Source organism: Chelonoidis abingdonii, chromosome 19 (assembly GCF_003597395.2).
Source record: "Chelonoidis abingdonii isolate Lonesome George chromosome 19, CheloAbing_2.0, whole genome shotgun sequence".
NCBI classification, from domain to species: Eukaryota; Metazoa; Chordata; order Testudines; family Testudinidae; genus Chelonoidis; species Chelonoidis abingdonii.
The window spans coordinates 30217349-30240656 of record NC_133787.1 but is presented as its reverse complement, the minus strand read 5'-3'; the positions used below and the strand labels follow the sequence as shown (position 1 = coordinate 30240656).

Here is a 23308-nt window from a genome sequence, read left to right as displayed (position 1 = left end):
TTCATTTAAGCAGCCTGTATTAAGAATGCATGCTTAGACCCTGATCCAAAGGCCATTGAAATCAATGGGAAGACTCCCTGGCATTCTGTCTTTCCACTGACTTCAGTGGCATTTGGATCAGGCCCTAAAGTGGAGGGCTCAAAACACTGGAAAGGATTCCACCCCAGCTAGACAGTGAACGCAGTGGCCCCAATCCTGCTCTCACTGAAGACAGTGGCAACCCCCTCCCCCCCACTGATGTCAATGGGAGCAGAGTCAAGGCAAGTATGTCAGTCTAATATCCTGCAAGTCATTTAGCAACCAACTAGAAACCCTTGCATTAATCCAACAATACAGTGGAGTTGTATGGATAGTACCTGCTATGATGCACTTTGCTTCCTATATTGCTAGGCTGAATTTGGAGAGAGGATGGAGGTGCACACAATCTATTCATTTGTAGATTCATATCTGCTGAATGAAGGAAGATGTGAAGACAAAGGCAGATATCGAGTAGGCAACATGATTAAAAGTGGTACTGCAGTGGGAGATTGGAGTGCTCAGCACACCTGAAAAAATAGGCCACTTACGTGCCTGAATATAGATTTAAATAGCTGACTTGAACGACCTAGGTTTGCAAACTATGGCCTCTGTTAAGAAGGAATGCTCAGGGCCGTGATAGTTTAGGCTGCATTGAGTGCTTGGAACAAGATTAAAACCTCTTCACACTTCAGATGTCACCAATTGAATTTAATTACTAATTGTCTCCAAGTTGGAAGTCAGTGAACAAGTGAAATTTTCCAAGAGACTTGGGAGATTACTAAGTTTTTCCAGAGAAAACTATTTAAATTATTCACTTTTAAAAATTTGGACCAAAAGGAGTCCTACCTTTTTTTTCCCCACCTCCCTCGACTTAACAAGCCAGTCACCACTAACTAGTGCCCAGCCTGCCTCAAGGTCTCCTCACTTCCACCTCTGGAGAGGCAAGTCGAGGCAGTGTGCTGTCCTAATGCCCAGCTCATATGCATCCTCTCTCTCTAGGCTTCATCCTTATCACCACCACCCCCAACTCCGTTGCATTTCTTTGGCTTGTTGACTATTCCGATAAGGTGGAGGGCTCTCTATTGATATGAGCAGTCTGAGTTTATTTCTCCCATCCTGCATGCGTATGCACCCCGGGGGCTCCTGTGGGCCAATAAGTTTCACCCACTGGAGTCCTGGGGTGTTAACTTTAATTAGGATAGGGCTTCTCTCTGGAGAACATCATGAGAGTTTCTAGATAAAGGAAGTACTTCCATAGTGGAGCTGCAAGTATTGCTTAATCGGTAACTCTGCCTGCAAGTCAACCCTCTGCTTAGCCCCCATTGCTGTTAGAGGCTTGCCACGAGGCAGGAGAGGACAAGGATAGGGTTTTTTTCCCATGCAATATGAAGAACCCACAGTAAAATGAACATGTGTCCATACAAATGGTGGCTAGTGCATAAATATACATTTTAAAATCATGCCTGAGTTGAATAGAGCTTCTGAATTCAGCTTGTGAGGTTCTGCATCAAAGGTTACCAGTACTGATGAGAAATGAGAAGCAATCAAAATAAGTTCACGATGCATTCTGGGAAGGGTCAGATCCATGAAATTCAGAGACAAAAAAAAAACAACTTTCCCATAGTTCAAGATTGATGAATCTAGGGCACTAGCTCTGGCCCATCTCTAGGTCCATCATATTGATTTTGCTCTGAAAACTGACCTGGGCATATTTCCGAATGTTTAGAATGAAGAGTAATTCTTTATAAATCAATTCAAAACCGAACAACCCCCAAAACTCCAGGATCATTATATTCCTGCAGATGCCAGCCAGTAACACATTTTGTAAATTGCCTCCTAGATCATGCAAACTGAGCAGGATTGATAAATGAGCTATACTTTGCCAAACCGCAGTCTTGAACAGATGGATTTACATATTCCACAAACTAATGTCAGAGAGAGAGTTCATGTACTGCCAAATGTTGTAAAATGTTACCAAACAAATGAAAGAATATTGCTTAAAGTCTCCCAGTAAATTCCCGTCATGTTGACTAGAAGATTATTCTGCCATGTAGAACCGTTTTTTATATTGTTTTCTCTTGGTCTAAAATTACTTTGGCTAATAATTGTTGGTTTTAAGTGCTTCCTTATTTTAATATATACCACAGCTGAATCTACAATGAAACAGCAACATGCTCAGTCCAGCACTTACATCCTCATGCCACTTAGAGATTTTAAAATATTGTGCAATGCCATTTAATAAAAAATGATTCATATTCTGCATGTATCTATCTTAGAGTTTTATACTGCTGCCCATCACTGTACTCTCTCATCAACTTCCCTAAAAAAATCAAGAGCAAAACAGAGTCGCTGGCACTTCTCCCTTTATAGGATCAGAACTCTGATTGAGATAGGTCTCTCCTTGGGGAGGGGTTAGGAGAAGTTTAGGAATACAAGAGGTGTTTGAAATATGTCACTTATGGCAGAGAGGTTCTCTCAAAGAGGGAGGCTTTCCCTTGTTTCCCAAAGATGGTTAGACTCTAGATTTGCCTGAGCAACTCAGAAAGATTGTTCCATAGCGGGATCCCCTTGACAGAAAATGCTTTGTCCCCAGCTCTCACATGCTTCATCCTGGGTCCTGTGAGCTGCACTGTTGCAAAGGAGTGCTGCTGTCATGGGAGTTTATAGACTGAAATTTGGTTTTGATGTAGGTGGGGCTTGATCCACTAATTGCTTTGAAAAATCAGGACATAAAGTGGCATAAGAAGTGGACTGGAAGCTGGTGGAGAAACTTGAGGACTGATGTGCTCATGGCAACCTGAGCAGGCAGAAGGCAGGCAACTACAATCTTTACCACCTAGAGCCTGAGAGTTATCTTTACATTCAGCTTCAGATACAATGAATTACAGTAACCCAGCCCAGATGTGACAAATGCATGGAGCACTGTGAGCTATATAGCTGAGTGTTATAGCTGGTGATAGCTCACCCCATGCATAGGAGTAAAGGCCCACATTCGGCCTGAGTGAACTATGGTTTTAAATTGAGTTTGGATAGCAGTATGAGCAATAGGCCCAAGACACGTAATCAAAAAGAATAAAATCACAAGAAGGGGGTTGTTTGTGTTAAACTTATAGTGACCATTGAAATATTAGTGGTATTTAAGATTTGGGTTGGGGTTATCAACATTTTTAAAAATTGGGTATCGGATGCAGTAAATTACTGATTTGTTTCATTTATTATAAAGAAATGCTTGGCCCAGTAGTTAGGAAGAAATATGGCAAAATGAGATAAGAAGAGCTTGAAGAAAGAGGTCCAGTCATTAATGTTGTCTGTACTGGAACAGGGGACAGGGCTCAGCCCCAAGCTTTTATCTGGCCCTAGCTAAAATCCCATAACCAGCTATGATTCAACTTGTTTGTAATAGTGTATAAAAAACAAGGGTTTTCTACGGGTTCTTTGTGAGAGCTTTTCCTTGCCCATCTGGAGTCATGGTGGGAAAGTGTCTCCTGAGCCTGATCTGGTTGTAAGTATTTTGGCCGATGCTTGTAACTGTTGTTACTAAGGTATAGAATAGAGGTGTGTGCATATGCTAATATTTGTGTTTTGGATGTAACAAACGTCAAGTGACCTTTGAACTAATAAAGGAATACTTGTGTGGAAACTTAGTTGTGGTAAATCCGAATGAAATTATGATGAAAATTATTTCCAACACCATGACATCTCACTATCTCTGCTAGTGGTCTGAAACAGAGGCCAGGTCTACACTGCGACTTTAAATCGGTTTAATGGCCGATATACCGATTTAACGCTGTACCTGTTCACACGACGTCGTCATTAATATCGAGTTAAACGGCTCCTTAAATCGATTTCGGAACTCCTCCCAGACGAGAGGAGTAGCGCTAAATTTGAAAGTGATTTAACTCGGATTAGGGTTCGTGTGGACGGAAATCGACATTATTGGCCTCCTAGAGGTATCCACAGTGCACCACTGCCGCTCTGGCCGCAATCCGAACTCGGATGCGGAGTCCGGTAAACAGGAAAAGCCCGAGACCTTTAGAATGACATTTCCTGCTTTCACGTGTCCAGCTCTGATCAGCACGGGTGGCGATGCAGTTCAAATGCAAAAGTAGCTCCTGCATTGAACCTACGGGAGATACTAGATCTGATCGCTGTATGGTGAGACAAATCTGTTTTATCAGAGCTCTGTTAAAGAACAGGAATGCCAAAGCGTTTGAAAAATAAACTCCAGGATACACAGCGGTGCGTGACAACCGTAACGGGAAGCCAGAGACTCAAACGGATGCTCATGGAGGGAGGAGGGGGTAATGAGGACTACAGTTACCAGTCTCCACACAGTCTCTGAAAACATTTGCATTCTTGCTGAGCGCCACATGTCTGTAGCTTAATACACGGTGTCTTGCGTGTTCACGGAACAGCTCGTCAGTCTCTTCCCCCCCCAGCACGTGAAAGAGAAGTAAAATAAATAATTCCTTGAGTACTGTAAATGTCACCCTCTGTGTACTGAATGCTGCTGGCGAGAAGTACGCGAGGTGTTGACAACGGTCAGGATACCGTTTGTGATCTCAGGGTCCATGATTGCTGTGCTATGGCGTTGCTCAATGCACTCCGGAAAAGGCGCCAAAGGTTGTCTGCTGCCTTCACAAAGGAGGGGTGAGGCTGTACCCAGCACCACCCGGGCAATGTTTCTGCCCCATCAGGCACTGTGCTCTCAACCCGGAAGTGGGAACTATGCGGATAGCTGAGGACAGCTACCCACAGTGCCACCACTCCTGAAATCGAGGTAGCTTTGGACCAGGACGCCAAACAAATCCGATTTCGTGATCCCACTGTGGACGCGCTAAACCGATTTTATTAGATCTGTTTTGTAATATCGGTTTAAGCTAATTCGAAATAATCGTGCAGTGTAGACGTACCCAGACACTGAAGACAAGCTGGGATAGTAGGGATCCAGGAAGAGGAGCATTTACCCAGCACCACTCTCTGAGTTCTGGAGAGGAACAATTGGAGCCATCTAGTGCTGGGCCAAGTACTTCTGCTAAGTCATGCAGGTGTGTTAGCACTACCTTGCGGCTCACTGCATCAAAGGCTGCAGAGAGATCCAGCAGTGTGAGTATGGAGATCTTACCAGTGATCATAGCTTGAGGAGGGAGCAGTCTCTGTACTGTACCCTGTCTGAACTCTCATTATGAGGCATCCAGGATTTTGGCTGATATCACACATTGATGGAGCTTGCTGGTTACTACCAGCACAATCACAGCCAACCTATGTTGCCAGTACCTTTTGAATAGCAACTGTACAACTAGAATTCACATTCAACACAGCCGAGGGAAGCAATCATCATAGTTGTGTGTCAAACTTGGTAAATTTCACAAAAATTAAACCTCCAGGTGTTATTGTAATACAAACAAATAATTAAAAAAAAAGTCTGTTCAGACCACTAAGACGACCAGAGTTATTTTTCTAACAACATCTTAGGGACAGCAGAGTTTTCAGAAAGCAGTGGCTTGGTTAAAAAGGGGTGTGTAACTATCCTATTATCAGCAGACTAGATCGACTCCAATCCTTTAAACAGAGTTGAACAAGCAATAGAAAAAATTGTCCTTGAATATTCATTCAAATCAGAAGAGAATTCTGATCTGCCCAGATCAGCAACATTTGTACATTCAGTTTCTGCAAAGATTTGAGTGGTTAGACTGATCTAGCACAAATATAGAAATATAGGCAAGAAATGAGTCTCATTCTAATGTATTAAGACTATTCACTAAAGGCAGATTTTGAGCCCATGCGTAGGAGTAAAGGCCCACTATAACATCTGCAATTCATGCTGCATTGGCTATTTACACAATTCACCCAATCATGAAATAGAAAGAATACCATGTGACTATCCATCACTTCATACATTATGAGTATTTGCAACGAAGTAGGAACAGATCCTCTGCAAACCAAAAATTATTCATAGTAGAAATGTGTGGATAACTCGATAACAAAGAAATGTGAGACTGACAGGGTTTTTGCAAACAATTCACACACAGAAGTAAAAGCAAAATGTGTTGGATAAATTAATTACTGTAAATAGTTTACTCACTCTGATTTCATATTTCAAAATAACCATTTACTTTATGAATTTAAGAAATAAGGGGGGCGGGGGAGAAGCCATTTTCCTACCTCTTCCAGAGCCCATAACGAATCAACCAGAGGCTTGATCTTCTTCTCATTGTACAGTGTTATGAGTTTGTCCATTATACCCTTAATTAGGCCACTTCGGCCCTGTTTGAACAGTAGATTTAGCAGAGAAAATCCAGCAATGACTTTATTCTCTTCATACAGCTTGATAGGGTTCACTTTCTCAACCTGCCACCACTGGAGAGGAACAAATGGCATGAAGGTTACAAGAACACACACACACATAGGCCAAAGGGTTCACAATATTGCAATGTATGCAAAGAGCTTATCAGGGATTTAGATGTGTTTATTCTTCCATGGGAGATGTAACCCAACATAGAATAAAGGTTCTCTGCAAACAGGACTCAGCACTTGATCAAAAGCCCATTAACCTCATGGATTTTAAGAAAAACAAGGCAAAAATACAGAGGCACTCTTGTTTTGCTGACAGCTCAAGGGCTATGGTGAAGGAGAGAAGATTCATGAAAGAAAAGTGTGAACAATAGCAGCAGAAAGGCACAGTATGAGGAAATAGCTGCATGGAAAACTGAACTGTCTGATGTAGAATAATGAGCTAAAACATACTTGTTTGTTTTTTGTGCCCAAATTCCAAAAATTTCCAGAGCTGTCTTCTTTTAGTCACAAGGTTTGCACAAAGAAATGGGGATAGACAGACATGTAGCTACCTGATTTGCATGTGAAGGTCAAATGCAAGTATTTGAGGCAAACAGAGACAATTGGGAGGATGGATAATCCTGTGACTAAGGGGCAGGATTTAGGAGTCTTGAATTCTATTTGTGGCTCTGCCACAGTCTTCCTTTGTTACCTTAGGGAAGCCATGTAACCCCTCTCTAAAACCTCTTAACCCGACTCCCCCCTATAACTCATCCCACCAAAAATCCCTTTCTGCTGCTCTTGCCTCTCTGTCTACCCTCCTGCTGAAGTCTTGTACATTGATATGTTTGGGAGTCTTGTATTATCTCTAATGATGTCATTTTGTCTACTGTAGCTCCAGGGCACCCTTGCGAGCGAGATCCCACATCTTAGCAAGTTTTATTCTAGTGGGCAAAATTTTAATTAAAAAATTTCTTATGGTTTTTGGTAACTTAATTTTCCATGGGATTAATTATATTAACGTAAAAAAGCAGTTTACATTTTTATGAACAATTCAATGCACTACTTAATATTTTGATTAAATATTCCCTTTGATTGCCTTTTAAGTTTCCAGAGGTGGCATTATTCCCTCCAGTATCCATTACAAAACACCTATCGACTCATTCTGGTTTAAAGCTTTTTAATATAGGCCTGGACATGTTGATCAAGGCTTTTGTTTTAGCCTGTAACTTCCATACAGTTATTTATCACAGTAGCTCCAGGCAACCTGGTTTCAGGACAATTGCAATGTGCAGCAAGATACCAAGGTTTTAATCTTTTTTATAGAACAGTATAGCCCCCCCTAGTGGATTGCGTTAGTAATCTTCAACAAGTCTCATTCTCCAGGCCTCCCTTGGTTTCAGATGGAGAACCAGGAGCTCAAGGAACCAATGTAAACTGTTGCTTTTTTTTCAAAACCTACAGTAGATGCTCTAGATGGTACCAGTGGGAGCCAATTTCAATTTCTACCAGGGTTGTCTACACTACCAATTGAAAAACGTGGTGACCTGTCTCCTTGACTTATTTACATGTGCAGTGTGAAGCTTGCCTAGTCTTAGGCTCAAAAACAAACCAAGGCAGTGACAGAGACAATAGAATAGCTTAATGGATATGTTGGTCTTGCATTTCTCAATTGTCCCATTATGTCAAACTAACCAGACCAGGTTGTTTCAGCGCCCACAATACCTCTTTCTGTAGGTTCACATGTAGATATTTTCTCTGGAGATAATATAGTTTTTAACAGTGACAGAAATTTCTTCAGACTATTTCAGCTCTATGTTTGCATCTAATTACAAGGATCTTTGCACATTTTAGCCCTTGCCATTATGTGAGATAGAACAAGTAGGAGGTAAAGTCTCTGAGTGTCTCTTATTGGGGACTTTGATACATCTTGATTTTAGCTGCATAGAGATATTCAAAGTTAATTTCTTCTGGGAAAAAGGGTTGCTGGTATGATGTGTTGATGAATTTTTAGCAGATAAATTATGTGTGGTCGATCTCTGATTAGTAGCTTATGTCCTTGTTTCTTATATCCGAAGGAATCACTTTTTGAGGTTGTTGAACTTGCCTTACAAACAATTTATATGACAGATTTGGTCTTTTTCTTTTTGTGAATTGTCTGAACAGATTTGTTCATTATTGTAACAGGCTAGAGAATAATTTATTAATACTTCAGCTTTTAGTTTGTTCACAAAATCAAGGAAAAGGGTAAGACAGCACCATAAGAATTGAAGCATACATTTCAATGGGTGTCTATCCTGCAATCATGGGCTGTGATTGCAGCTCGTGTAGACACACTCACACTAGCATTAATCTAGTTAGTTGGGGTGCCAAAGCAGCGAAGCCATGGTAGCACACACTTCAGTGTGGACTGTACAAGCCCACCCAGAAGCCACGTAGTTACTCATGCACTGCTGAGGCTTCACTGCTCTGGTGTCTGAGTAAACTAGATTAAAGCTAGCTTGGGTGTGTTTACATGAGGTGTAATCACACTCTAGTGTAGACATACCCTCTACAGCTCAATTAATTCCTAAGACTCTTAGAGATGATGGAACCCTGTGACTCAAGTATATCCTTGAATTCACATAATTGTGCATACACATTAGAGAAGGAAAGAACTCCCTGGGAGTACAGTTGTACAGTGGATATGACATGCTACTACCAGGTCAGAAAATAAACTGATGGTTTAGTTTGGTCTAAGATATAAAATGACTTTACACAGATTATTGGCAACTCAAATATTTATTGCATACAGAGCAGACTCCTGACTAGTTGTCATACCAAAAGAATACCATACCAGGCCATGCTACATTTACACTAGTGTGATGTGATATTTTGGAGTTAGTAAACAATGGAATGGAGACAAATTAGGCTGGTGTTGGTTAAGATGAACTAAGCTGCTAAAAATAATGGGTTTAGGAGATAAATGCTAATAAGTGTGATATAACAGAACCACAGGAGTACTATACTTACTGATTTTGCAAAGCTAAAGAAGCTTTTTGTTTCCCCAGTAACCATATTAGATGAACCTGAAAAAAAAGAGATCACATACATGTAAACACCCTTTATAACATGCCAGTGAATGAGGCCATTTAATTGTCTGTATTAAAAAGTAAATCAATAAAAAATAAAAAAATAAAATTGCGCTTTGGAAAAATTCTTCTTTTCTTTCCAAACTGCATAAGCCTTAATGATGCCCTTCCTTTTATCACTGGTACAGCAATCAAAGAAGTCAAGTTGATAGCATCCTACACATTTCAGGAACAAAAGAAAGATTTGTTCATATCAAATGACAGATAAGCTCTCATTATTTCTGAGATCAGAAAAACCATCAATTCAGCCTCTCAGACAGATGTTCATAGTTAAGCAGACTAGATAATATTAGGTATTTTGATAGCAAATCTCTTCCTCCCCATTACACTTTCCCAGCTAGGTGGCAGCTATAACCATATAGACTTCCCCTCTCTGTTTTCAGAGATACGTAGTCTCTAACTCTCCTCTCATAGAGTCTGGGGATGTTGCTGTTTCATTAGCAGAAAGTTATGTGGCAGGTAGGCAGAGTTATAGGGAAGCAATTTCTATTATTAAATATGCTGAGTGGCCAGTGGTACATGCTGAGGCTGTAAAGTGAGATTTAGAAGTCTGGATTCAGCTTGCACAGCTTGGTGTCAGACCAAGTGAAGTCATTCCTGAATGACACTGTTTCTACAGTTCCATGCATCATACTACAGTTACTTCTACCAAACTTCTAGCTTCATGTGGCCTGAGGAATAAGAGATCCAAAGTCGCTCCCCAAACTTATTCCTTCTATGTAGCCAAGTGATGTTCAACTATCTGAATCATATAGCCAGTTCTGCCTTTGGATATTTTGAAAAAACAACTTGCTTTGCAGCAACTAGCTTCTCCTCATGTTTTAGCCTATGAATCAGATCCTCAGAAACTCTTAAATAGAAATGATTGATCAAAGTGTAACAAGATAGATATATTCATCATACTCCCCAAGGAGAACTTATTAGCTTGGATGTTTTAAAGAGTGTTCCCATGCTGCTGGAAGAGGTTGGCAAATTGATATTTTTGAAATAAACTTCTAATTGTTTTGTTTTTACTCACCATATAAAATGTAAGTCCCAAGTGGTTTGAGAAGACTGAGGCCTTTTCCAGTATTTTCGCCACACAGACAATCCAGAACGATATCTACTCCTTCTGCTGAGATTCTAAGACACAAGGAGGGCAAATTTCACATCGCAACAGGACTCAAGACTTCACTTCTTTTAACTGGTCTACTATAGGATTATTGTTTACATAGCACCTACAGTTTGAAAGGCACTTCAGAGAGGAGTCGGAAGAGTTTATTATTTAATGTAAAGATTTTCAAAAGCAAACTAGTGATTTTGAGCGTTTCAGTTACAAAGTACACAACGGGAGCATTTTAAGAACACCCAATTCTCCAAAAGTGCTTAGCATTCACCCCCCGAAAACCAAGCATCTCCACTTGGATATGCAGCAATGGAGACACTCAAGATCAATATTCACTTTTGAGAAACTTGGCCCAGAGTCTCAACACTGCCACACACAGTCATGTTAAGTAGCATCTTACTCCACAATCAATCTCAATGAAGTTAATGGGGCTATTTGTCGAGTAACATACGACTCAAAGTGAGTAAACATGTCAGAATCTGGCCTGAACTAAACATACATGTGTGAGATGGGAAAGGAGTTGCAGCAAAAAAAGCCAAGTGTTTAGTAAATGATTGGTTAGCTACACTATTTTTATTTCCTTCTTCTGGAAAAATGAACGAGGAAGAAGAGTTTAGTGGAGTGGCCAGAATGTTATAGGTGGTACAGATAATTATGGAGGAAAGAGAAGTTTGGCTTAATTGAGATTCAACTGGGATAGTATATTACAGAATGATAAAAATATGTTTGTTTATCTGAGCAACAGTGTTGTAACCAGAACTGAGGGAAAGAAGCAGAACATGAGAAAGTGGAAATTATATACTGTTAAGCTCTGGCACAGAGACTATGGGGACAGTTGGGAGAGAGAAAATCATTATTTATCACTACAACTATTTTACAGGGCAAGATGAGAATCTAAAATAGGGAGGTTATGAAAATAAATCAAGAAGTGTTTATGCAAGTCAGAGAGGCCTGTGAAAGACTAGAGCAAGGGTAGGCAACCTATGGCCGGGGTGCCGAAGGCGGCACACGAGCTGATTTTCAGTGGCACTCACACTGCCTGTGTCCTGGCCACCGGTTTGGGGGGATCTGCATTTTAATTTAATTTTAAATGAAGCTTTTTAAACATTTTAAAAGCCTTATTTACTGTACAAACAACAGTAGTTTAGTTATATATTATAGACTTATAGAAAGAGACCATCTAAAAATGTTAACATGTATTACCGGCACGTGAAAGCTTAAATTAGAGTGAATAAATGAAGACTGGGCCCACCACTTCTGAAAGGTTGCCGATCCCTGGACTAGAGCATGGATCATGGGAATGGACGACTGTAACAACAGCATTGGTCTACTTCATAGAAGATATCGACCATGCAACAGAAGTGCAGTGGGAGTGTTTACTCACAATACAGCCCAATCCTCTTCACGTGTCATTCAAGTAAACCATCTCAATTCTTTTCTCACACCAGTGTAGATCAGAGTAACTTCACTGAGGTTAATAGTTACACTAGTGGGAAGCCAGTGATAGATGACAATCCTGTGCAAAAAGCTACTCAGGTGACTAAGGGCTGAGTCTACGCTCAGACATATGGGGATGTATTGGTGCTTATAAAAACAGCTCTTAGGTATGAATTTCTTCAGGGAAGCAAATAATTCTACATGATGCATTCTCATTCATCCCCCATGCAGATTCAGAGGGAAACTTGAAATCTATAGTTTCCACACTAGAAATAAATACTAAATTTGTAATCCTGGTAATGATGGCAGGCAAGGGAGGGCTGCTTCTGCATTCATCAAGCAAAGTAAAAAAGGGGAAATGGGTCATTTTCTAACTCACTTCTCCTTAGATAGTATGTTTTTAAGTGTCAGATCAGGGACATAATTCCATTTTGGATCTTTGATCTACTAGGTCCCTGCATTGAATCAAACCAAGCTTAGAGAGAAGTCAACAGGAGCCATCCACATGAAGCCAAGGGCAGAATATGTCTACAATTTGTGCAGCAGAGGAGTTGAAATTTTATATGGTTCCAATAAATAACCTTGTTTGCAAGCATTTCTGAACTATAGCTCAGTATTTACTGGCCAAGAAAACCACTATCTTTTTTTCAGGTGAAAAATATAACCCGACAATGTTTGAAGTTTTTTTTTTTAAAAAAAGAGAGAAATATTAGTTACTCTCATGTTGCCAGTAACAAGGTCTGATTTCACATTTCTCTGCACTAACTAAACCTGTGAACTCCCGCCTCCAGTTTGACTAAAACCTGCTATTCTACTTTATGACCAAGTAAATAACCCTAGTAGTTGCAAATTATTTACCAGTTCTCTTTAATTAAACAATTACGCAAACCACTGGCACATTATTCTAGGATAATTATACCCTGGGGACTATCAAAGGCATAAGGTGCAGTCAACAGTTTCTAATCCCCAAAAGCAACTATTAGCATGTGATGACCATACTTCTTGCAATTGCCTAACTGTAATTAGACAAAGTCAGAGAACAGGGAAAGCTTTATGACCTATAAAGAATTTTTCATTTTCCTCAGAAAACAGAGATAAAGACAGCATTCAAATGTCTGCCAGAAACACATTACAAAGACCCACAAAACATGAGTGTTGTTCCCTTAGTAGTGTAACAGGTAGACACTGCTGATTTTTGTGGGCCAATAATTTCTCCAGGTGGGTAAATTAATATCTTTGATTGGACCAACCTCTGTTGGTGAAAAATAGAAGCTACTGAGATACACAGAGTTCTTCTTCAGGACTGCTCAGCTCTGTGTGCTCAAAAACTTCTCTCTTTCACCAAACAGGCCTTGGTCCAATAAAAGCTATTTCCTCACCCACCTTCTCTCTCTAACATCCAGGGATCAGCACTGCTACAACAACAGTGAACACAATATTTTTTGTCTACAGTTAGGTAGTGGATGAGCATTCATTTGTAAACACATGGTATTTAATGTACCCTTTCGGAATGTAATCAGGGCAGGGAATGTATCATTATTATAAACATCATGCCAGTCATTGTTACTGCAGGATTTTGATATAAAACAGGCCACTGCACTCTGGCAACCAAGCCATCTATCTACTAGAGCTGGTCAGGAATTTTCCAATGGAAAAATCCAGTTTCTGCAAGATCAACATTTTCCATTTCCTGATTTGAGACAAAACCAAAAATTCAAAATGTTGGCATTTCCCATGGGATGGACATTTTGATTTTCCACAGCTCCACTACCTACATTTCAGTGACACACTCATCACCCTGCCATCATAGTCACGCCAAACCTAAAGAGGAAATGTAACATTTAGCGTGTATGTTTTACCTTCCATTCCAAATAGCCCCAAATCACACACCCTGTGGACCGATCACCAGGCATTTTAAATGAACCCCATGTAGCAAAGTTTCTCTCCACTATAACTGGGTTCCACTGTAATAATCCCTTGGAACAGAACAATGATTACCTAGCACCATAGGGAGTGGGGCATTCCAAGGAGATTGTATCTTCTTCTGGCTGAGCACAGGAGAAGTCAGCGTCCCCTGGGTAAGGAGCAGGGGCTAGTTTTGAATTCTGATGAACACTTTCTTCAAAATGTCAAACGTTGAAGAGTGAAAAATTTCTGTGAACAATCCCCCCACCCCCCAATTTGTTCAAATGGCCCTAGTACAGTGGGAAGTAGCTGACTCCTGGTCTGCTGTAGCTGCTCCCAGAGGGAAGTGAAGAGGAGCCAGACCATCATGCTATAGCAGCTCCTCACTGGCAGTGAAAATTCACCCCCGACAGCTTCCAGTGGGGGTGAAGTGAGGTCCTGTGAACAGTCCAGGGCTGAAGAGGTGGTGCTGGCTGAATATCCTTTGCCAGACAACTCTTCTCCTTATCTATTGAAACTTCATGCCGAGTGAAATTTTCTTCTGATGTAACAGGTGTTTTAACAGTAGACAGTCAGACTACTCAACCCATGTAGGATGAAAGAGTGACGAACACTGTATCCAGCTGACAACGCAGAGAATACTTGTGGGAAGCACAGTGTAATTACTCACATTAGAATTATGTCAGGATGTGGGGACTTAACACTCTGATATTACAGAGGAGTGGCACAGGATCTTCAACAGCCATGAATGATGGAGACTCCTCCAAAAGTTCTCATGGTTTCTCCCCCCAACACCAAGCTGGGGCAGCAATGATTGAGAAGGAAGCATGCCACCTACCGAACATCCAACACCACTTCCTGTGGCCTATGTTCTTTTGGGGGACATCCCATCTACACACTGAGCCTGCTTAGCTTATGAGATCCATTCTTGATCCCAATCCAAGGTGGCATAAACTACAAACTTTGCATATACTTTGATGTAGCATCCCTTATGGAGAATCCACACAACATACTACCAGGGTGTGTGCATGTGCAATGGACATAGAAATTTCTTTTGCTCCCGCCAGCTGATTGAGGTAGTGCATCAGTGCACTCAAGACATATGTAACAACAAATCATCTTTATTTTTAAAGTAGAATTAGAAAACCGCAACGACATCAAATATTTGTTTCTAGAATTAGAGAAAATTTTCTTTACTTTCCCTGTCAAATATATCCCTTAGCAGCCAGTATTAATCAGACTAACCCAAAAAAACTGCAAGCATTTGTGGAGAAAAAGAAGCCTAGGTGACAACTTCAGGAGGCTAACATTAAAGCAAACAAAATCTAAGTATTCACAATTCAACCAGACACCACAGAACCCAAGATATTAGTGGTTTGCACAGTATAAGAACCTAGACAGACAGAATCACACAAGAGAATTCCCAAACATTTTGAATCAATTGCACCAAATCTACTAAAAACAACTTAAGTGAACAGCAATAATGAAAGATTATTTTCCTGCAGGCTGATAGTATGAGATTAGATTCCCCCAATCAATTTTTTTGTTCTCTTTCATTTAATTCCTTTGGCTTGTGGCAGGTATCTAAGTGAACATGATCAATAAAGCCCATATTGGATCGTAAAGGAAGAGGGAGATACTGATTTGCTATAATTATCTTTTCATCGGAAAGACAGAGAATATCTAGATTAGATCTGTGATTGTTCCAAAACCAACCTGTTTAATCAGTTCTCATATATATGCTTAACTCACTTTTCATAGTAATTTGCTAGCTCAGAGTTGGGGAAACTATGGCCCGTGGGCCACAATCAGCCCGCATGACCCTCCTGCCCAGCCCCTGAATCCCCGGCCCCTCCCCTGCTGTTCCCCCTCCCGCATAGCTTCAGTTCACTGTGCTGCCAGTGCAATGCTCTGGGCAGTGGGGCTGTGAGCTCCTGGGGCTGTGCAGCTGCGGAGTTGTGGCCTGATCCGGTGCTCTGTGCTGCGCAGTGGCGTGGCTGGCTCCAGCTGGGTGGTGCGGCTGCTTGTCCTGGTGCTCTGGGTGGTGTGGCTGTAGCAGCCCCAGCCACCAGTGGTCCAGGCAGCGTGCTAAGGGGGCAGGCAGAAGGGAGAGTTGGATAGAGGGCAGGGGAGTTCGGGGAGAAGTGGTGTAGATAGAGGCCGGGGTGTAGATAGGGGTTGGAGAGGTCAGAGGGCGGGGAACAGGGGGGGTTGAATGGGGGCAGGGGTCCCAGCAGGGCAGTCAGGAAGGAGAAGAAGGATTGGATGGGGCAGTGGGGGGCCATCAGGGGGTGAGAAGCCGGGTGGGGGGGTTGGAGAAGGCAGGGGCCAGGTCACGCCTGGCTGTATGGGGAGCCACAGCCTCTCCTAACCGGCCCTCCATCCAATTTCAGAAACCCAGTGTGACCCTCAGGCCAAAAAATTTGCCTATCCCTGCGCTAGCTACTACTTGATAATCAAAACAAAACCCTTACCTCTTTACTTCTTGGACATAGTCTGCATTTCTGTCAAACAGGTGAGTTACTGAATCTTTGATTGCTTCATGCTTGAAAGAGGAAGCTGTTCCAAAAACAGTAACACTAGGGATCGTTGAGCAGAGCTGAGCAATGGCTTGACCCTGCAAATATATTGTTATATCAGTTCCACTGACAAAGTCAATTACTTGATTTTTGCCTGCCAGTTCACTCATAATACAATAAAATCCCAGACTGGCCATATGCAGTTTTCAAAACTTTCTTTATATCCTGGTCAGACATTTCACAGTCACATAGCAAGACAGATGTAAACCCATGCATATCCAGAAAAATATTCTTTGGGGATAAAATTAGTTTAACAAGTGATAAATTATACTGGAAAAACTACCACACATATATCCCTTTCACAATGATATTTTGAAGTAAATTCAGCTTTTGTAAAATGTTCCAGTTTAAGGGACAGCATCCACTTAAAATGATACTTTTGCATGAAAGACATTTACATACTGCTGCTACTGAAGGATTATCAGAAAAATATTTCTATTTTTTCCCAGTTTGTTTACTATGGGCATTTGCCAGCGTCTTCTGCCAGATTTTTTAGCATACATTGGGGAAATCCACAATGATTGGTGGATCTTATGCTCACCTGTATGATGTGCAGCTTTAAGCTTTGAAAGCTTTCCAGCACCTTTGTAACTTGTGTCACTATAAGCACGTGAGCAGTGGAGAACTCATTTACTTAAAATTATGTTGGGTGCACTGAGTGAGAGCTAAAGTCTCACTGAGAGTCAATAAGACTTAGGATTCTAAGGCCCAGATTCTCACAAGGTATTTAGATTCCTACCTTCCACTGATTTAATTAAAACCAGTGGGAGTTAGGCACCTAAATACCTTATAGATCTGGGCCCCTATGAAGAAGCAGGATATCATGGTTTTCCTGGTACAGTCATTTTCCTCCATTTGGGTGGGTTTTTACATAGCAACAAAACAAAGAACAATGGTTATTATTAGAATAGGATATGAAATTGTAAGTGTAAACAACTAGAGCAGTTTGGTGCTGCTATATCAGGGTTATGTAGCTCTAGTGAGGAAATCACAGTTTATTAGCTCGTGTCTTTAGAAACGTGATCACACAAATTAGTCAGGTGTTCTCTCAGTAACTTTTGGTCGTCAAATGCAAAGGCAATTTTAGGCATCTGCAATAAATAGCAACCGTCAGAACTCTACCCCTGGTATCATATGAACACTACAAGCTAGAAAAATAAAGTCATATTTTAATGGTATTTTTAAACTTTAATTGAGTGGGAGGCATTCAAAATCCATTGTCTGGCCTCGTGTACCTGCAATAACCACAGCATCTTGCTATGCTTACAACAGGAGATAAGCGTGTGAGAGACAAACGTTGCATTTTTAAACATGCCTACTCTACCTGTTTTATCAGCAACACTTTACTTGAGGATTGGATGCCTGTTAAATGAGGGATGAGGAAGGACGTTCAAAGATATTTCACAGTTGAGGTTAGTTTGTGCCATTTACTCAAATGCCTTTTTAAGATAATTTTGCCATTTTACAGCAGAGGAGTTGAGCCCCTGTAATCTTGCAAGCTTTTTTTTTTTTTATGTATTCCTTTTAGTTACTAGCAGAAAGTATGAAATGTCTTGCAGTATTTTGAACTAGTCATGTTGCTTAAGCTCTCCTGAGCAATGAAACACAATTGCAGCCACTGCTTCCTTCTGACTTTCACAATATGATGGTCTGAATTTAATAAAGAAAAAGTACATCGCTCTTTGGTAGAGCCTGGAACAAGGAGCAAGTGAGACACAAAATGAATCCTGATTCTCCTCCCACTTAAAATGAGACTAATTCAACAGTTACTCCTGATCTAACTGAAAACTAGAGCACGTTGGAAAAATTATTTGTTTTCTTCAGTTTGCTGATTCATCACAACAGAAACATTCTGTGGAGACAGCTCATTTTTGAGTAAGTTCCTCCGAAACCGAGGCAGATTTCAAAACATACCCAGGCTTTCAGAGTCACAGACCCCAAGGCTTCCAGGTTCCCCTGCTCTGGGGTAAGCCACCTGGTAGGCTAAAGGGGAGCTGGGAAACTGAAAGTTCCTACTATCTCAAGCTCTGGGGCTCCATGCTCAGTTATGGCTCCCAAGGCATCCTGACTCGTGGCTCCCTTTTTCCCCACCAGGAAGAATTTATTCTGAAGTTATCTACATGAGACATTTCCATTTTTCTGTGTCCCAGAATTTTGGGGAAAAAAATGTTTTGTTTTCAATCGGAGCAATATCAAAATTTTGAATTCTGAAATCCCCTATGAAATGGAATTACCATGATGCTGGATGCACTGAAAACAGAATAATCAGGCCAGAAGCAGAGCTCTGCAAACTTTCATATCAAGATCAGCTTTTGCCTGATTTCATTAAATCTCTCTCCAGGCAAGGGGAGAGGTTTGTAAGTGTTTCTAATCAGCTGAGTCAAGAATGCACTCCGTAAGCAGAGGGGGAAGAGTCTGATGGATATTCACTTCCATCAGATGGTTGTGACAAGAAAGCAGGCACAACTATGTGTAGTATTCACTAAGCTTTTTATTAATTATTATTATTCACAAGCAAGATGTGGAGAGTGAGTCAAAACAAATTAACCACCCACTCGTACAAGGCCTCTGTACGTAGGGCTCCCATTGAATCCAAAGAGCTCATAGGCTTAGGCCCAAAATACACAGGACCCCTTGCAAACTAAGGTCCAGATCCTGCAAGCAGCTCCTTGTGGATGGAAGCTTCTGGGCTTGGGCAGAATTCCACAGAAGTCAATGGAGTTCTACACTGATGCAGGACTCTGCTTGTGGGGAGCTATTTGCAGGATCTGTGCCTTAAACGGTCAGAGTTTTACATCCCTCGTCACAGTGGGCTTTAAGTGATCTGAATTAACATGGAAAAATTGTATTTTCTTGAGGTGGGGGAAGGAGATATTGCATGAACACTAAATTGCTTACATTTAGAATAGAATATAGAGTTATCCCTACTGTTATTTTATTAAAACAGATGCACAGAAGACATATTTATAAGCTACTTTCAGCCTCTGATTGCGCCTGTGTAATCTCACTGAGACCTGGAGGCAAGAACTGGCATTGTGATTCTAATAATTACGTCTGGCTGAATTTAGCAACCCCCTGCTATATTTTCTAGCCAAAGGTTGGCATTTGTAAACTGCCTGCATAATTAGTAAGATCATTCATGGATAAACACACTTCTTGTTCATTCCAACCAGAACTCCTGGTGATATAAGTAAATATCAGTAATCAGTGCTTTTATTTACATGGATAACTAGATAGCCCTGTGATGTTATCCTCTCACATAATGATGAATGTGATTTTCACTGGAAGTCCTTCCTGTGGTGTTTTTTGGGAAAGGACATTATTACTATTAATACTATGGTAACCCCTAGAAGCTTCAAGACTGGGCCCCTATTGTGCTAGGTACTGTATAAATATACAGCAAGAGATAGCACTGGTCCCAAAGAGCTTACAAACAAAGCAGAGAGTTGTGGCGTTTAGATGTTGCTTGTTATTATTAGAACTGGAAGCACTGGCTGTTGGGAGTCTGAAAGGACAGGAAACAGGAAGGAGCGGGGAAGAGTTGAGGAGGCCGAGTGAAAGTTACAGAGTGTGCAGCAGCAGCTCGGTAAAAAGGTTTCCACTGTAAAAAAATAAAGTTCTGTTGAAGCTTGTCAGTACATTGCCTGCTTGATACAACAACACTGAAGCGAAGGATGGGAGATATGGAGGATGAAACCGAAACAGAGTGATTAAATGATGTGCCTGAACACAACACAGAAAAACTGTGGCACAGATAGGAACCGAACCCAAGTCTGCTGAATGCCAGTCCAGTGTTTCAAAGCACTGGCCATCTTTTCTCGCTGTTATCTGCCATTTTTGCTTGAGCGGGAATTCCTCATCCCTCAGAAACCATAGGGAATTCTTTTACTAGTCTCACACTCACTTCCATCTCCAATTGTCTATATTGTTTTGAATCCAATTTTAACCTCTCCCCTGCAAGAAAATTACACCATGAGCTTATAATGGAAACAAGATCTGACTTTTGTACTTTTCTCTTTGTGGCCACACTTCTGCTATGGGACTGGTTTCATTTGGTGCCAGTTTCCATTTCGATGCCTTCTAACCAGACTGGACTGGTATGAACATGATGATAAATGGATATTTTGCGAAGGACGCTAGTGAAATAAAACTCCGACCTTCTCATTGTTCTATAATATAATTAGTTTTCTGCATACAGTCCCTCTAACTTGGGAGGAAAAGGGAGAATAAATGTTCCCTGAATCAAAAACACTGAATACTAAAAAGGTCAAACTATTATAGTAGAAAACCACTTTATACAGGGTATATACAGGATGTAAAAATTCCCAGATTTTCACATTTCCAAGAGAATGCCAGGCCATTAGGAACATGCACAAGAAGAAATGATGCGTGCCAAACCTGCTGAAGATTGGGTGGTGCACCCATTGCAGATACAAGCCTGACCAAAACCCCCGACTACAAACTTTTGTGGGTGTTCCAAGCCCAAACTGGAGAAGGATGACCCTTACCTTTATAGTGGGCTGAAAAAAGAACGCTGAAGAGTCTGGAGGCAATCCTAAGAAGGACTCTTATGTATGTTTCTCTTATCCCCCTACTCCTCCATTCTCAGGACAATTGACCTTAATTTAACATCCCTTTTCTCTTCTTTTGAAGAAGTAATTCACACGTATCTCTGCGACCCTCACATACCAAGATATAGGGCCAGATCCTGATATGAGACCGTACATGTCTTTTCCAATGAAGTCAAGTAACTGTGGACTCAAATACTTAACTAAAGATATGTAGAAGCTGGTTGCATGCCAAAACAGAGCTGTGGCTATGCAAATCTCTCTTAAATCTCCTTTTTAATCCCTTAACTCATTTAGTTACATTCACATTAAGAGTTCATGTTTATGAGGTTATACATTTTAATTACAAATACCAGAGGGTCCAGTCCTAGGCCCCTTACAGAACTTGAGTAAATGGGATGTGCATGGAGGACTTGTGCAGCGACTGGAGAGAACAGAGTCTTCCCCTCTCCTGCACGGGAGCGGCAGTGGAGTTACTTGGCAATTAACCCTGGTGACTAACTGCTGCACATTCTCTACAAGGAGCACAATTTGGCCAGAGGAATCACCCAGTTGAGGATATGCCAACCACAGCCCATATCTCCTGCTTGATAGGGTAGTTCCACTGGAGAGAACATCTTTGTAATGATTGCAAACCTGAGAGGGCTTCCAGTGTCCTACCTGCTCCTTTCACCGCAGAACCATATCAGCAGCTCTACTGCCAGTTAGCCTTCTGCCTGCATCCTGGATGTTGTAGGGGTGGGGAAGCAGGCAGGATTGTACCAGAAGTAATGACTTATGCTCTGCTAAACCAGCCTAGTACTTATGTGATTAAACATGCATGACTACAATATTCCCCCGCAACCCCTTCAAAAACAACACACACAGATCAAGCCAGCAACAAAAGACCAAACCCACCAACCACTCTCCCCCCACCCTAGAATTGTTAATATTTGGAAATAAATCTCCACGCATAACCACAGAACAGGTTCTTGCTTTCTGAAACTGAGAAAAACAAAACATGAAAATCCAAACTTCATTTGACAACTAATTTTACCTTTAATGAGACTTAGCAGCCTTTGGATAAAGTGATTAGCTGTTTCACTGAAATAATCAATGTTATGATGACGTATTTTCTTGAAACAGAATTAATCTTATTTCCAAAACCTGTAATTTGTATACAACTTATCATGCACAACATCACAGTAAGAGTTTTGAGAGAAATAAATGACTCAGATTAAAGTGCTTCTAGGGAAATATAAGGAATCTCATAATATTGTGCTTGGCATACAAGCAAGTTTCAAAGGCTGTTTGATGGATTTTATTTACATGAACATCAATTTATAGAACCAATATGTTGGGTCACTACAAAATCTCATATAAATAGAAATAGTGTGTGTGAATGTTTTAAGGTCCTGTTAAAAGGCCTGGTTTTTTTGTTGTTGTTTTTTTTTAAAAGTTCAGCTACTCACCTGCAGAGTTGGAAACCTGCAGTGTTTTGCTAGTCATACAGGAGAACCAAAAAAGTGAAATTTAAGAAACATAAAATTGAAATTGATAGTCTAATTCCATTGTTTATGAATTTCATTCAATTTAGAGAAAAAGCATACATGATGAAAAATAAATTATATTTTTAAGTAAGTTTATTTTAACAATCTAAGGTGTTACCAGGACCACAGGAAAGTTTTCTTTTTTTTTTTTAAACAATAGATTTTTATCTTCACAACCTCCCTTTTGATCAAAATGGGCCAGATCTGCAGCTTATATGAACTGGCATAGCTATACTGACTTGCTAACTTGCCCTAGCTATGACTCTGACCGGAAATACCTTTAGCAAGGTTTCTGTATATGAAATTTATTTATTTGATAAAATATAAATTGAGTCCAGCTTTAAAACCTGAGTCAATAAACCATCTTAAAAAGGTAATGAACAGTATAGCTAATATCTCAGAATGAGCAGCATCAAAAAACCAAAATATCCTTCTATTAGTCTCATTTTTGTCAAGTCTAGAGGCACTGCTCAATTCTTTTAATTTTTTTTTTTAATCATTCAGATTCAACCTTGCATTAGATTCCTGTTTGGGACTGAATGTGGATAGAACCTATTATTCATTATTAGATTTTTTCCGCTGGTATATTCATATTTAAAAGTGGACATGACAATGCCTATATTCAGGATATGTTAGGGGATACATGTGCTAAACATACTGAATAGGAGGACTGTGAGCAAGGATTGTGTAATAGCCTCTCAGCATCTAGAATGAGATATCTGAGGTGCAAGGAGACATCAACCTACACAATAACCCACTT

The 23308-nt window shown here is 40.7% G+C and overlaps 1 protein-coding gene across 1 annotated transcript in view; it reads right to left on the bottom strand.

Annotated features, from left to right (window-relative positions):
- The window catches only part of VAT1L (vesicle amine transport 1 like), an 80136-nt gene that overhangs the window by 35433 nt on the left and 21395 nt on the right, over window positions 1–23308 (bottom strand). Inside the window, exons 4-7 of the mRNA XM_032768119.2 lie at window positions 16347–16489; window positions 10444–10547; window positions 9307–9362; window positions 6184–6378 (exon numbers count right to left, since the gene is read on the bottom strand). Of these exons, the coding sequence (XP_032624010.1) occupies window positions 6184–6378; window positions 9307–9362; window positions 10444–10547; window positions 16347–16489 (498 nt within the window). The remainder of the gene's footprint in view (window positions 1–6183; window positions 6379–9306; window positions 9363–10443; window positions 10548–16346; window positions 16490–23308) is intronic.